General features: G+C 42.8%; 1 protein-coding gene across 10 annotated transcripts in view; it reads right to left on the bottom strand.

Annotated features, from left to right (window-relative positions):
• Positions 1–4,956: 4,956 nt before the first annotated feature.
• IPCEF1 (interaction protein for cytohesin exchange factors 1) overlaps positions 4,957–16,316 on the bottom strand; it is a 181,093-nt gene continuing 169,733 nt past the window's right edge. For all 10 annotated transcript variants that reach the window (XM_053222064.1, XM_053222067.1, XM_053222063.1 and 7 more), the window contains one exon: positions 4,957–9,820. In XM_053222064.1, the coding sequence (XP_053078039.1) occupies positions 9,614–9,820 (207 nt within the window). In that variant the 3' untranslated portion in view covers positions 4,957–9,613. The remainder of the gene's footprint in view (positions 9,821–16,316) is intronic.

The raw sequence follows: 16,316 nt of genomic DNA, 5'->3' as shown, positions 1-16,316 counted from the left end.
CAAGAGGGGAAGGGGCAGAGAGAGGGAGACACAGATCTGAAGCAGGCTCCAGGCTCTGAGCTGTCAGCACAGAGTCTAACACGGGGCTCGAACCCATGAAGCACAAGATCATGACCTGAGCCAAAGTCAGCTGCCCAACCCACTGAGCCACCCAGGAGCCCCTGCTTAGTGCTTCTTCTGAAATGATGCTCTTTGATGGGTATTAACATTTAAGGCAAAGATCAGATCTTCACATATTACGCCCACTCTTATGGGTGGATTCTCAAGTCTCTCCCCCAGACCTCCTTGTCCTTGATTTTCCTTGGGCCACTTCTCTCTCCACACAAAGTAGATGACCTGGTGCATTGCCTGAAGCTCAGACTCCTGGGAGGTTTTCCACTCACCAGTGGCTTTTAGAAAGTGAGACTTTGGGCAGGAACAGTCATTTCTGGCTAGAATTCACATGTCAACTCAACCCATTAATGACCTAAGTTCAAGCTTTTTCTTCCTCTGACAGAGAACTCCCCCAGGAAGTCAAATGCGTGAACAGAGTGAGAGGTAATGACTCAATACTGGCAAGTGGCTTCAGTGCCTGAGTCGTTTGTTCATGCAATGAATTACTTCTGCACCACCCTAACTTAGGTCTATTAGTACCCACTTCATAATGTTTAGTTCTGGCTGCAAAGTTAGCTGATACTCCATGGTTAGACACTCTACCACAGTTAGTATCTATGAGGGCTAAATACCATTCCAGAAACTATTTTTTTTTTAATGGTGACTCTTTATTGCAAATGGCAGGGCCTTGGTCCAGTGACTCTCATATTATCACGGCCTCTTCCTGCTATAGAGACCATTCTTGTTCTGGGCCACACTCAAAACTAGAAACTTCCCATGTCAGTCACTGAATAAAGCCAGAACAATCTTCACAAGTAGAGAATATTTTGCCTTAAAAACTGAAACAGGCCCACCAAGCATAATGTTTCCTTCTCACTGACAGAAGTGCAAGATACAATAACTTTTCCTCTACTTTAAATGACATGTCCTTGCTTTCCCCAGGCTATCAGGCCCCTAAAGAGTTCGCATATTTGGTAGGCTCCTGAATCTCTGTAGGGTTTATCTCTCACTCTCTGAATCCTCGTATCTAATCATAGCCTCCAGAGCACTTGCTACTTCTTGCTCATCAAGTCCTTACCGTTTATTACATGATATTATCAATAGAGTGGACTGATGTGTTGTTCTATGGAACATCATGTTATGTCCTGTTTCAATGGTCCACTGTCAGAGGAGGGAAGAAAATGCCTTAACTTTTTTACTGTTTTGTGACATAGAGCAGCAGAATTAATATAGACCTAGAGCAAGGCCATAAGTGTGTCTGGTCATTCATCACATAAAAACATGAAGTGCCTCTGACCCTCCTTCATGATGGATGTTGAAAAAAACCATACTTACCTAGCCAAAGTCCATGTACTTGAGGCTGTAATCTGCCCTAGGAAAGATACCACATACAACACAGCAGCTACAATTGGGGTTCTAGTCTGGTTAAGTTTGCAAGAATCCAGTATAATTTGTCATGATCCATCATGGTTCTTCAGGAGTCAAACTGGTAAATTGGTATGAGTTGGGACCACTCACCTTATATTCTTTTTATTTCAAATTCTTTTTAATGTTTTTATTTATTTTTGAGAGAGAGAGAGAGAGAGAGAGAGCGCGCGCGCGCACAAGTGGGGGAGGGACAGAGAGAGAGGGAGACACAGAATCAGAAGCAGGTTCCAGGCTCTGAGCTCATGAACTGCAAGATCATGACCTGAGCCAAAGTCAGATGCTTAACCAATTGAGCCACCCAGGCACCCCAACCTTGTATTCTTAAAGTCTTTTAGGGTGACACTAATCTGTCATTCCCATTGCATAAAATATTGGTTTTATTTACTATCTTTCCTAAAGGGGGTAGCTTCAAGCCTTTTATTTGGCCTCTCTTACCACAATAGCTTTTAGAACCAGCATAAGAGTTCTTCCAGCCACTAAGTATGGCCATTCCAATTATATATTCAGAAAACAAAAGATAAAGGCCATTTATCACTTGACTTGTATATGCCCCTACCCTACCCTAACACAGTGGCCATAATATTTGGGGATGGTTCCTAAGAATCAGCAACAAGTTAGGTCCCATATCCAATTTCCTTTGAAAATATACGTACTGTATATTGTCAGCTTCCTGTATATCTTGTCTCTTCTATAGAAAAGCCATTTTTTATCAGCAATCTCCAAAGATCTGGTCAGCACCAGTCCCAGGCTGTCATTCTGACCTTGCTGCCCATGACAGTAATTCTGACTACCTTGCTGATGACTGTTAAGTGCTGCCAGCTGGCCCCAGCTAGTCATGGGCCAGGGCCACCCCGGTTGGGCATAGGGAAAAGAACCTCCTGGCTTAGGCAGCTCTCATTGAGCTGAGAACAGTTCTCTGGAAATGGGGGATGCTGTTAGCTACAAAACTTCGTAGCAACTGGGGAAGGAAAGATCTGGCCAGGTGAAGGGTCCTGGGCAGGCATCCGCTGTGTCCACAACAATAACCTCTGGCATTAGGATAATAACTAGCTAAATACCCAAGTGCGCTGTTTTCCTGGGAATTTTGTCCCTTCTCTACACCTCCCACTCTAGACAGAATTGCCAAGACAGACTGAGTGGAGATTTCAGTGTTGGTAGAGTGTTTATTACTTCCTAAAACATATGACTAGAAAAACTAACAGACCAGCATCCTAGAATTACCTATAAATACAGGTTTCCTTGTTTGTTCATTTGGTTGTTTAAGAGAAAAGATGAATATAATGGTCAGATTGTGATTTACAAGGGCCAGGACCTCTAAAAACTCTATGCTTGTCAGAACATTTGAACATCAAAAATACGTTTGAACATCTGCACTCATAAGAGTCTCTTTAACCTGTGACTTGGCCAAGCCCTCGGTCAGTCTGACATGGCACAGGGCAGCTCACAAACCCAAGAATATGAAGTCTAGATATCCTTTGCTTTATGATTCTTGTTGCTTGAAAGTGACTAATGCTTTGTCTTAAATGCAGGCATTATTAAACCCTGATCTGCTTGTTAAAATACTGTTACCTGTTACATCTGGGTACATGTGATTTTAAAAGCTAAGACTTTGTCGGGGGGTGGGGGCAGACTGGGACCCCTGGATGGCTCAGTTGGTTAAGCCGCCAACTTCGGCTCAGGTCATGTCTCACGGTTCGGGTCCGTGAATTCGAGCCCCACGTCGGGCTCTGTGCCAACAGCTCAGAGCCTGGAGCCTGCTTTGAATTGTCTCTCTCTCTGCCCACCCCCACCCCCCCAACTAGTGCTCGGTCTCTCTCTCTCTCTCTCAAAAATAAACATTAAAAAAACACTTTTTTAATGTTTATTTATTTTTGAGAGAGAGACAGAGCATGAACGGGGGAGGGTCAGAGAGAGAGGGAGACACAGAATCCGAAGCAGGCTCCAGGCTCTGAGCTGTCAGCACAGAGCCCGACACAGGGCTCGAACTCACAGACCACGAGATCATGACCTGAGCCAAAGCCAGAAGCTCAACTGACTGAACCACCGGGTGCCCCTAAAGAAACATTTTTTTTTTAAAACCTAAGACTTTTGTTTTCTCCTCATAAAGATGGAATTACCTTTCTTATGTGAACATATTTTGATGAAATCAAATTCAAGTCGCGTAGTATGACAAAGAACTTTCATGCCTGTGCTTAAAACTTGGAAATCTAGAATTTCTGGGAGAAATCAATGGTTCAGAAATTGATGGGACTACGCAGGCTATTTGAAAATGGAGGCTTGCAGTAGGCAGAACAAGGGTCATCTCCTAATCACTGGAAATTGTGTGTGCACCCCAAAGGGGGAATCAAGGTTGCAGATTGAAGTCACGTTGCTAATCAGCTGGCATTAAAATGGAAAGAGTCTTCTGGATCAAATGGACCCAATGTAATCACAAGGGTCCTTAGAAGCAGGTGACTAGGAAGAAGTGTGCACAGAGATACGATATTGCTGACTTTGGAGATAGACGAAGGGAGCCAAGGAGCAAAGAATGTGGGGGACCTGAAGAGGGAAGGGAATGTATTCTCCCCTGGGCCTCCAGAGAAACATAATGTTGCCAAAACCTTGATTTTAGCCCAAGAAAGCTAAAATCTGACCTCCAGAACCATAAGAAAACACATTCTTTGAAGCTGCTAAATTTGTAATCTGTTACAGCAGCAATAGAAAACTATAAGATTGTTCTAGAAATCAGGAACACACCGTACATATGCCTTTTGCTCATCCCTTTGGTCTAGAATAATTTTTCCCACTTCTATGTGGGAGCCTAGACATAATTGGTGGTAGCCCAATGGAGAAAACAGAGGGTAGGGCTGAACACGCGAAGTGAGAACTGGGAGAGTGGGGGGGGGGGGGTGGGATAACGCTTTGTTTGTGTAGACAGCAATTAAAGATGTGTGAATCCAGTTCGAACACAGGTGAACTTCCTCCCTTCAGTGATCCAAACTAAAGGCAATTTATTATGCTATTTCAATATTTGTCCATTTCTCCCAAAAACAGCTTACATGTTTTAGGGAACATACGTGCCACAGGTCTTAATTTTTATGATCTGCAAATTTTAAAAATTCTCTGAATAAAGTGTGAGTGCCTAACAATGTAACGTGCAAGTCAAATTTTGTGGACCAACAATTTTGAAAAAATACGTACTTTTACTAACAAGCCTGTAAGGTAAGGACCATTGGAGAATAACCACATCTGTTATTACTGAAACAGACTTTCCAACACAATTAAATGCTTTGAAAATAAGAGTAGTCTAGAATCAGTTATTCTTGTGATGGCCACCAGAGGGCACTATAGCCTTTACAGAAACTAAAAGCCCAGGCCTCAAACCCTCCCAGGGGAGCTTGTTCTTGGAGGAAGCAGCACAGCAGGGCAGAAAATGAACACAGTAGTAGATTTCCATATTTTTTCCATGTCATTTTACTAGATATATTTTCTCTTGTTTTTATTTGTATCTTACAAGTCACTCTCAAAAAACAAAGCAGAAGAAATGAGCCGTGCCTCTTTTTTTTCTGTTCAAAGAGGATAGGTGACAGAGAACGAAAGCACAATGACATTGAAGGTGTCATTTCCACATTATCATCTTGCCCCAAACACCATGCAGCGCTAACAGTCACATCCGCATCATGCAAGGACATTAAAGTCTACGGTGACTAAAAATTCTGGTTTTTATTATGGGATGCTAAACGTGTCCACGGGGCATGCTTCCCCTTTGGACGCAACATGAAGAAATAGCAATATAGTGCAGTTAAGTCTCACAGGAAGAGATACGGACAAACTTGGTTTTTAACGGAGAATCATTTTTAATGTCTTCTGTGGTCTATGGTAGAATGGGGAAGAGTAAAAATGTGCAGAGGAAGCAGGGAAATTGCTTCCTGTCTCACAACCTAGAAGAACACAGAGCTGTCAAAATCCTGTTCAGAGAGAAGAGCTTTCTGTGACGGCTGGAATTATTCCTGCTCCCTAACCCGCTTCATATGGGTTGTTAAAAATCAGTTTCAGGGGCTTTCCTTTTTCATTACATATTACAAAACCCTAGCAGGGCGGCCACCTGACATTTCTAGGACTCGATTTCTCTTGCGAGGTAAGTACACAAAAAATTAGAAGGAAAATAAATTGGACTCTCAAATATCATATTCTAATAGACTGAAGAAGAGATACACCCTAAAACGAACCAAAAGTTATTGGTTATTTTTAACACACTGGCCTGTTTTGGATGGGCATCCTCTGGACCTAAATTACCCACATCTTCTGCATGGCTTTGTATCAAAATGCTGCAGGAGAAGAAACTGGGAGAGGAAGGCTGAGGGCCTAACCCCGAGTCACCAGACTCCATCTGCGACTGGCTTTTAGAGGAAAACAAATGATCTCCATTTCTTCAACCACCTCTTTCATCCACAGATCTCACAGCACCCAACAAGCATGGAAGTTACAGAAGGAAGGAAAAGGAAGCACAGTGATTGGGTCACACCGCAACTCATGGTCAACCCAGCAGTCGGCTGCTGCAGGAAGGGCAGCAGCCCCTCAGCCCTGGGGAAGAGACCGTGCTCAAGTAAAAGAGCCTCCCCTCAGGCTCCCAGCCGATGACTTCACAAAAGCCACCCCGGCCACGCATGCACGTGGCCACTGCACGTCACAGGGCTGGGGCCCAAGAGTGACTGCGCAAGGAACCGGGAGAGAGAAGAATGAGAGAGATGGGAGGAGTTTCTTTCCTCCCTGTCAAAAAAGGAGGAGTGATCATCCACAGCCATCCCACCAAGACCACGGGGGAGGGAAAGGGACGGAAGCCTGAAACACGCATACGTGCAAACAACAAAGTGCTACGTAAATATAAGGCTTGGGTTTCACACTGAAATCTGACTCCAAACATAATCTTTCTTAGGCTTCTGGGAGTCTTGGCAGTAATATATACCTTATGATTCTTCTTAGGTCTTTGATGCCAAGCTGAGATTGTGCCGGAACAAAAACTTATTAAAAGTAATAGATGCCCTTCAAGTGTGGGACCATTCGATTCAGCGCGTGCTGCAGTTCCAGCCACGGAGGTACCCTATCAGGCACTAGTTTGGGTCTACAGGCTAACAATAGAGAGAAATGGTCCTCCACACAACCCCAAAGAGGAGTCCCATCCAGATCCTAATCCACAGCAGGTGCCACAGGTTCGGACCTGATTACACTCAGGTTCTCTGCTTCCTGAGCTGGCATGGCTCTGGGTCATTACACAGCCTTCAGACCCTACATCTACAGGAATGGGCAAAAGAGTTACCCTGTGAACCCCATGAAACTACCCAAAATCCATTGCAGAGATGACCTAACCCTCAGGAATAAACTGAAGTAATCCAGTTTTCCTAATATCCTTTGAAACAACAACAACAACAAGGCTGAGTTATTCCTAAATTGAGTGTCAGGGAAAGTGTCACCCATTCTTCCTGTCACTTCCCACTACCCTCCACTTCCTCTTAGTGGCCACAGCTGAAGCTGGGACCTCACAGAGGCAGCCCCTTACTTCCTAACACAAAGCGATGCAGAGTGAAAGTGTTTTCAGAGGGTGAAACACTAACCAGGTGAGCCTGGTCTAGAAGAGAGGGGGCAGGACGGGGCAGTTGGATCTCACTTTCATTGGGGGACATTCTGCACAGTATGTGCTTTAACAAAGCCAAAGCTTCTAGACTAACCTGACTTTGAAAAGTAACTGAAAGGTTTAATTCAGCAATCTCATGGACCTCTTTTGCCTTTAATTTGGAGTGCTCCTAAGGAATTTACCCTACACGGTCACCTAAGCGTGTATTCATGAAAAGCCAAAGCCAAAGTAAAGCACTGAGGTGTATTCACAAGCCCGGGCCAAAAGCTTCTGGGGCACCTCAATTTAGAAAAATTGTTTTAAAGTTTATAGGTTAGTATTTCAAGCCAAAGGAAAGAAGGTAGAATTATGAATTATTATGTCCATTATTATGTCTCCTTCTCTCAACAATCTGTTTACACTGTGAATCCTAAACAATTAACCTTCTAATAGCTGCTAATTGTAGAAATAATCAGTGATGATTCCCAGAGTAAAGACAGTAAAGCACTGGCCTCTCAAAGCAGGAGCTTCGGGGTCTAATCTGAGGACCTGTATGGTTGCATCCAGAGCTGGGGCCAACAGAACATTCACCGGGGCCAGACCCCCTCTTCCGGGGAGTCCTTGGCCCAGCACACTCCACTTGGGATAGGTCCCCTTAAATGTTTACTGGGCCATAGGGACTGACATAATCTTTTATCTTACAAAAGCTTCTAGTACTCTGACTTGTTTCCTGTTTTTTTTCTTTCTTAATACGAGGATTGTTGTTGTTTACAAAGTATTAACACTTCTGAGTAAAGCTTGAGGAAATATTCAACAACGATTTCCATCTAGTTTGCAGATTAAAAAAGACGGGTTATTTCCACTTGAATGTCAAGCCACACTTTGTCTCTATAAAGCACACTGTGTTAGCCTGACCATTTGCTAGGGGTAAGGCCAAACTGGGTTTTTGCTGGGTTGTGGTTATTCTTATAAGAAATATTCATGATTAGTAATTAGTAATAAAACGAGTTCTCTTTAACAGACCCCAAAATTTCTATTAGACCTTAGACAAAACACCATATTAGCTGTGTTTCATTTGGTTTAGGGCTTGTGGGCATAAATGGCATAAAGCTTACAAAGTTTATTCACTACAAGAAATAACCTAAGATGAAAATCCTTTTCTGGTTAAAAGAATGCCTGACCACAGATAGAGAAATCTGAGCACTCTGGGTTGAGAAAGAGAGGGAGAGAAAGAGAAAGAAGCCAGAAAATGGAAGATTATTAACGCATGCCTCCGTATTTATCCCACAAGATATCCTGAGCATTCCTCATACAGCATAGTGCAACATAATAACTCCAGTGAATCAACAGTATTCCTACTTTCTCAAGCAAAAAAGTATATACTTAGAGAATATACATTGAGCAAAAAGTATAATTACCATCTTTTACAACACTAGTAATTTGACCTTCTATAAATATACTTAAATAACAAACATTATAGAGAGCTATTCACAGAGGACCCGAAGTGAGACATAAACATACAAAAATAAAATAATCATATTTTAACTCTTTTGTTGTTTTCATTGGGTTTTCTGGAGTCAGGATATCAAAACCATTCAGACACCAGAATCGTCTTGTCAATCTTGATCCTGGGGAAACTGGACATAAATTGACACTGTGCAGAGGCACCACACCCAGGGACGAACGCAGCAAGCATTCCCTGCTGGACTTATTTCTATCTCCTACAGTGGTTTAGAAAGGCTAGGAGGGAGTGGAGGTCTCAAAGTGTAATGAAACGTATTTCTGTAGCTGCTCTGTGGAAAGGAAACTTTAATCAGATCCCCCCCACCTGGGTAGAGTGTGGAAACATCAAGCTGTCCTTTGAGAGAGTGGGAAGATAGGGCACACCTCCTCCTCGGACTCTCCCACACACCACTCGCTCTGAAGTATTTCTCAGCTCACGGAAAAGGCACCACCATTCTGGACCAAAGGCAAGAGGTTTTGGTTCCACAACACCACAACTGTCTCGTTCCAGTTGCTGCCACAAAACACATTCCTCCCCTCAAAACATAAATGATTCGAAGAATTCAACTACCCAACCCAGTGGAATATGTACATCCTTACATTCTTCTTTTGGAAAACACAACACTTCTATGAATAATTATCCTTGGTAGAACGTGATCTTTGTCCATTAGAATCTTCGTCCCGCTGTCGTTCTCTTGAGGGCGAAGAACAGAATACACATTTCTCACATCCCACCTAAAGCCTAGCATAACCATGAGCTCCTAGGAGGGACACGGTGTTTGTTCAACTGAGCTCAATCTCTCCAGTCTCCATGTAAGCACTGCCACCGGAAGGAGGGCTCCTGTTGCCAACACAGTAGGTCCTCACCTAAGTCGCGTCTTTAGAGGAGTAGCCACCCCTTGAGGAATTGGTTTCAGTTTTCCTTTTAAGGAGAGCTCTCGCAACATCTTGAAGAGCTGCTCGGGGTACGATCAAAGGGGAGAGAGTGTTGGCTTGTTCTCAGATAGAATTTCCAACATGGGCAGAGGAAGGTGGTTTCTCGAGTCCCTGGGGGGTGCCCTCGTGGGCAGACGTGGGGGCCCGCTGCTGCTGATAGATATCCTGGATCAGCAGGGTGTTCATCAACTTCCACTCCCTGTATTTTCTGGCTGTCAACTTCGGATCGTCCAGCAACTGGTTAATCATGGCCAGGTCATGTTCTTTACACTGTCCAAGAAGGAAAAAAAAAAAAAGAAAAAAAAAAGGAGGGGGGCGGGGAGATGTAGTGAGTATTTTAATTTCAATAAACCCTCTTCAAATCTTTTACAAATACACATATACATTCGCCATAAAATTATCAAAGTGTTTTTACACATTAATATTCTAATCCGGAAGCCTAAGAGATATGACAGGACATTCATTTGCATACGTTTGCCAAGAAAACGTTAAGTTCTCCTACCCAAGGGCCAGTAGAAGAACCTAGCCAGGATCTTCCACATGGATTTTCCCTCACCGACCCTTATTCCACACCTCAGTAATGTTTCTATCTCAGAGTGACCATTATTTCTCCTACAACTTACAACTGTATAATCATTTCATTGACCACCCAAACTTCACTAAGTAAAACTGGGATGTAGTACGTTCCCTAAGACACAAGATGGCACAAAATATATCTTTATTAAATTATCTTCATTTTTAATAACTCACGTGCATGTATTTAGTTAACACACACTGAATAAATATATAGGCTACCTTTTTGTTCAAAGAAAAGACTACTAGCCTCCCATCAAAACAGTATGTGTTTCGATGATACTAATGGAACAAACGATCTATCTGTATTGTTTTACCCTGCCTCCTCTGTAACCAGTAACACACACGTCTGAAATGCCTGGGTCAGGTGAAGAGAGTGTTCTGTAGCCAAGGAATGAGAGAAAAATGAGGTGTAACAGCCTCCACGTTCAATAACGGTCACTCAGTCCTGAAAATTTTATCTCAAATCTATTCTTGTTTCCATCATCCATCTGACCATAATCCTAATCCAATTCATCACACCTGATGTGTCCCTGCCCCTAATCCTCACTTTAAATCCACCCTCCACGGGCCGTGCAGGACATCCACTCAGAATGCCGAGTCCTCTGAATGGTCCTCCTTCATGTCCAAGGTCCTAAGGATTTGAGCTCTATCTGTTGATCCCCACGCCCTTCTCATTTTCTGCTCTGTGTTGATGTGCATTCCCGCCCCCCCGCCCCGCACGATGCCAGTCCACACTCCGCATGTTGTGCCACAGGCAGGACCTTCCATATCTTTCTTCTGGTGAACTCTACTTCCTGGAGTTGCCTTCACATGGAACAGTTTCCAATCTTTCTTTACCGGATTTTACTATAACTCATAAATCTATACTCACTTCAGGCATCCTGTTCTCCAGAAAATCTTCTCTGAACCCCTAAATGCACTGAGAAGCTTTATTTATGCTCTCATGCCTCCCAATGCTTAGAACTTAACATGTTATACTTAGATGTTCATGGCTCTGTCACGCCACCTACTCTTAAGCTTCTTTTTTAATTTTTTTAAGTGTTTTTTTATTTTTGAGAGACAGAGAGAGAGAGACGGAGCATGAGTGGGGGAGGGGCCGAGAGATGGGGAGACACAGAATCCGAAGCAGGCTCCAGGCTCCGAGCTGTCAGCACAGAGTCCAATGCGGGGCTCAAATTCACGAACTGTGAGATCGTGACCTGAGCAGAAGTCAGACGCTTAACCGACTGAGCCACCCACGTACCCCGTATTCTAAAGCTTCTTAAGAAAATCGACATTTTATTCATTCCCGTGTGTCTTGCACGTAACACAATGCCAAGTGCCAGGGAGACAGTCAATGCATGTTTATTTTAAACCAATCTTTCTGCCTATTCCCAGGCCACCATGCGTGTAGCTAAAAATTCACAACCAGAATCAGGGGTTGTAGTTCAAATTTATGACCAGTGCCACTAAGTGCCTTTCACTACTATCCATTAGTCGTATTTTCCTACCCCTTTTTTCTCCCAATTTCCCAAATTACTATTTCAAAACCTTCCATCTCTTCCCAAATCTCCTTCCCTCCCCCGCCCTCCTTTGCAGCTGAAGACCTTGTTTTCTATTTTTTTTTTTTTTTGAGGAAATGGAAACAATCAAAAGAACACTTCTCCCAAGTTCCCACTGCCCACTCCCTATATCAACACAAGCACATCCCTGCCTTGCTTCCTGTTCTTTTGGATAAAGTATCTGTGCTCCTAGCAAAGGCCAGTTTCCACTTGTGCACTGTCACCCACTCCCTCATACTCGAGAAACCCACTCTGGCAATTCTCTCCTCTCCCCTGTGACTCATTAACTTCCCATCTCTACCTACTTGCTCATCATATGTGCCATTACCTCTCCCATCTTCAAAGCCTTCTCAAGCCCACATCCCTGCTCCAGCAAAGGCTCTACTCCTCAGCTTGTCTCCAATGTCCCCTTGCCCATTCTCTCATAGAACCACGCCCGTCACGGTGCAACCCGAACTCCTCTTGCTCAGGCCATCAATGACCTCCATGCTGCTAAATCCAGTAACTATCATTAACTTACTTACCAACAGCATCTAAGACTATCGGCTCCTCCTTCTTAAACACTTTCATCGTGTCATTTCTGTGACACATTTTTCTCATGCCCCAAATGGCCATTTATTCTAAATCTCTATTGCTGATTCCTCATTCTAGTCCAATCTCTTAAGATTGGAGAGCTCTAGAATCTCAGCCTTTAGCTGCCTCTATATGTACATCCACGTTCTTGGTAATCTCATGTCTCCCATTCTCCCTATGCACTAAGGGTCACAAATTTATCTTGCAAGCCTAATCTCTCCCCTGAACTTCAGACTTGTTTGTCTACACCCCCTCTTCTGCAGCTCCACCTGGACGTGAACGGGGCATCTCAAATGTAACACGTCCAAAACGAGGCTCCTATTATTCTCTAAGTGTCCCACCCACCCCCATTTCCAGTACTCATTGAAACCTCTTCCCGCCACGGCCTTTTGCAAAGCACCCAATGGCAATTCCACGTGTCCAGTGGCTCAGGCCAAACACTGGAGTCACCCTTGACTCCTTCTCTCACTGCCAGTCCACCAGCAAATCCGGAGCCCTACTTTCCAAATATGTCAAACTACAGCACACCTGTGTTCAGAACCTTCCAAAGGCTTCCTATCTCACTGAGTTGAAGTTAAGGTATTAGCAGTGGCACTAAGGCACTATGTGATGGCATCCCCCATTGCCCCTCTGAGCTGCTCTCCCCGTGCTCCAGCCCCCCAAAACACTCCAGCCAAACTACCTCCTTGCTCTTCCTTAAGCTTACTAGGCATTCCCGGACCAAGGCACTTGCATTTTTGTTCTTTGCCTGTAACATTCTGCCTCAGATAGCCTCAAGACTCACTCCCTTCTTTTCAGACTTCACTCAAATTTCATCTTTCAAAAGGACTTTTCATGCCTTTCCTAATTAAAAATCCATCAGCATTCCTCACCCCCACTTCTATTCTCTATCAAATCTATCATCATTTAGCGTACTATAAAATTGATTTATTTACTTATTTTTATTTTCTCCTCTACCTAAACATAAGCTTCTTAAGGAAAGGGATTTTTGTCTCGTATGCCCACTGTGAGACCCCAAGTGCATCAAAGAACGGTTCATACGTGGTAGACATTCACTAAATGCTTGCTGGAAAAAGAAAGAATATATGAAATAAAATGTGAATGAATAATTACCCATTTGCTTTTAAATCTCTTTTTTTAATGTCTATTATTTTGAGAGAGAGAGAGAGAAGTGAGAGCACAGAGAAAGGGCAGAGAGAAAGAGTTCCAAGCAGGCTTTGCACCGTCAGCACAGAGCACAGCACGGGGCTCAAACTCACCAACCACAGATCGTGATCTGAGCCAAAATCAAGAGTTGGATGTTTAAGTGACTGAGCTACCCAGGCACCTCTGCTTTTAAATCTTTTTTATATCGTGAACTCTATTTAGAGCCTAAGGAAATCCTCTCCATAAACAAAAATGTTTATATGTATGTGTGTATTTTATATACATATTATTTATTACATATGTCCTATTTGTTTACATATAAATATATAGATACTTATATCTATACATTTGCATATCGTCTTAGAGATTCTAGAACTGGTAGCATTTATTCGATCCAAATGAGGGATCTGGTTTTAGATGATCACAAACATTGGCATAAAAATGTATTATTTGTTCTTCACACTTTAACTTATGTTTTACTTGGGGCATTTTACTACATTTTGCTTCTTTTTTTTTTCCTGTTTTCTTGAAATGTGGATCTCCAATAAAGTACTATGTACATAGTAGTCTGAGTGGTAAGATTTATAATTCTGAATCAAGAGAGCAATAATGTGGTGACAGATGGAGGTTAAAATATACATATATATATATATATATATATATATATATATATATATATGGATTCCAGAAAGGAAAGAAAAATTGTGTAGTGGTAAAGTAACCAAGGAGTGATAACAAGCAGGTTGACCGTGAACCAGAAGCAGAGGGAAGGCAGGGTAGACAAGTGGATAACTAGAAAAGATGGGTGGTAGAAAGTCAAGCAAGGCCAAGGGAGTTTTCTCTCTTCCCTCTGAGTTCTCAACACCTACATTCAGATAACAATCTTCCCCTCAAAAATAAAAATAAATAAGCTTTCTTCCTTTGGTATCACAATAGTGCTATTCATATGAAGTTATTTAAGGAGTTTTATTTTGTCCCTAAATTTTGACATCTGGGGTGAAACAGGTGATGGAGTTTAAAGAGTCCACTTCTCATGATGAGCAGCGGGTGTGGTACAAAAGTGCTGAAACACTATATTGTACACCTGAAACTGATATAACCCTTTATGTTAACTATACGGGAATGAAAACTTAAAACTCCATAAGAAATTTTTAAATCTCTAGTTTCTTCCACACACAAAAAAATTGTGACATCCACTTCAGAGAGAGATCCTAATATTTTATCAAAAGAACGAAGATCTTTGCAGAGTAACACAATGTGAAGAATTGATTCTCTTAAGGCAAAATGAATAAACCATCCCTCTAAATGTGATCAAAGGTTTCAGGAAAGGGTCTCTTCAACTTTGGCCTGACACTTCTCATATAGTGCTCAGCTCTAAGCAGTTCAAGTTTCTTACCGTTTGGCTCAAGTCTGTGTTAAGTTCTTTTATGGATAAAAAGAAATTACTGTAGATGAGAATAGAAAGGAAGGAAATTAATAAAACAAAAAAAGCCTCTGAACTGCTTCCTAGCCCAGCACTCAGTCAGCAGCATGGTGCACTGGCCCTGCTTCTCCCTGCTGTGGTGCAGGAGGCCCACCGGACGCTTTGAACTACCTTTACGACATCCTCCTGGTCTTCTGGTAGGCAGGCCGGGTCTGGCAGGGCTTCCAGATAATACCATGAAAGAGACAATGCTATACTTTCCTTTTTCACTCCAAATAGTCAGTGCCTGATTCAAGAACTAAGCGCTGGAAATGTCTTCTACCAGAGCAGTTGAGGAAAGGAGGGTTCGTTTCTCTTTGGACACAGACCAGAATAACCCTGAGAGAAAGTTCCAGGCAGACCCATTAATCGTTCATTTTAAAATAAAGACATGTTTAGCCAAAAGTCAATGGATGTTGAGTTATCACAACTTCCTAGAGATCTACATTTAGTATATGACATGATAGTTCATTCAACATCCTGGAAGAATTCCCATGAAGAGAATTTGTTCCAATACAATCCCAGTGCAGGGATTTTTCTTTATTTATGGAATGTGCCTATCACTAACATAAACATTATTGTTAGAAGTTTCCTGGTTTCTGTATGAAACGGTGTGTTTGTCCACACCGTATCTTTGAAGTATTTTTCAAATCACATTTATATTACAATGTAATATGTACAGAAAAGCACTCATATAAAAAGGCTTGTGCTTGATGAATTACCACGAAATGGACATATCTTGTAACCAAGCCACCACTGAGGTCAGAAGGTGGCCTGAGAAGCTGTACTGTGGCCCCTTCCAGGCATCTCTCCTGTTCCCCTCAACTGCTCTGAATTTTAAAACAATTATAATGAAATGTGATTCGATTAAAAATAGCTAAAGTAAGTCTTAAAGACTTTTGACATGGATAATCATACATGTACTGAACGATCTTTCTCCAGTAAATAGGCCGATGTGCTTTTTTTCCCCAAAAGGCCAATTTCCACATCAGCATGACTTCCCCCTCATGATGAGGTTCACAGGAGGACCGTATAACATGGATTATGTTTCCGCAGCCTAGCATTACATTTTTGTGAGGCCTAAGGGATCCTGTGGAAAGGGATCCTTTCCAGCAATGTAAAGAGACAACAGATGTTCACATGGGTGTGGCAGACGCCCCCGAGATGGCCCCCTATGCTCCTTGCCTTCCTGGCATTCCCACCCTTACGTAATTCTCCCCTCCTTGAACACGGGCTGACTTTTATACCAAAGTTTTATGCTCCTAATGCACAGTGCCCTGTAACTGTAATATGGTGTCACAGCTGAGACAGGACTGATCCATCTTGCTCACTCACTGTTCCTGTCTTACTCACTCTGGGGAAAGCCAACTTCCATTTGGGAAGCTACCGTATGTTCACAGAGCAAGGAAATGTGTGAACAACTGGGACCTCAATCCAACAACATGCAAGGAACTGGATCCTGCCAACA

This window comes from Acinonyx jubatus, chromosome B2 (assembly GCF_027475565.1).
Source record: "Acinonyx jubatus isolate Ajub_Pintada_27869175 chromosome B2, VMU_Ajub_asm_v1.0, whole genome shotgun sequence".
In the NCBI taxonomy this organism is placed as follows: domain Eukaryota; kingdom Metazoa; phylum Chordata; class Mammalia; order Carnivora; family Felidae; genus Acinonyx; species Acinonyx jubatus.
The sequence above is the reverse complement of the archived record's forward strand: the minus strand, read 5'-3'. Positions and strand labels throughout refer to the sequence as shown.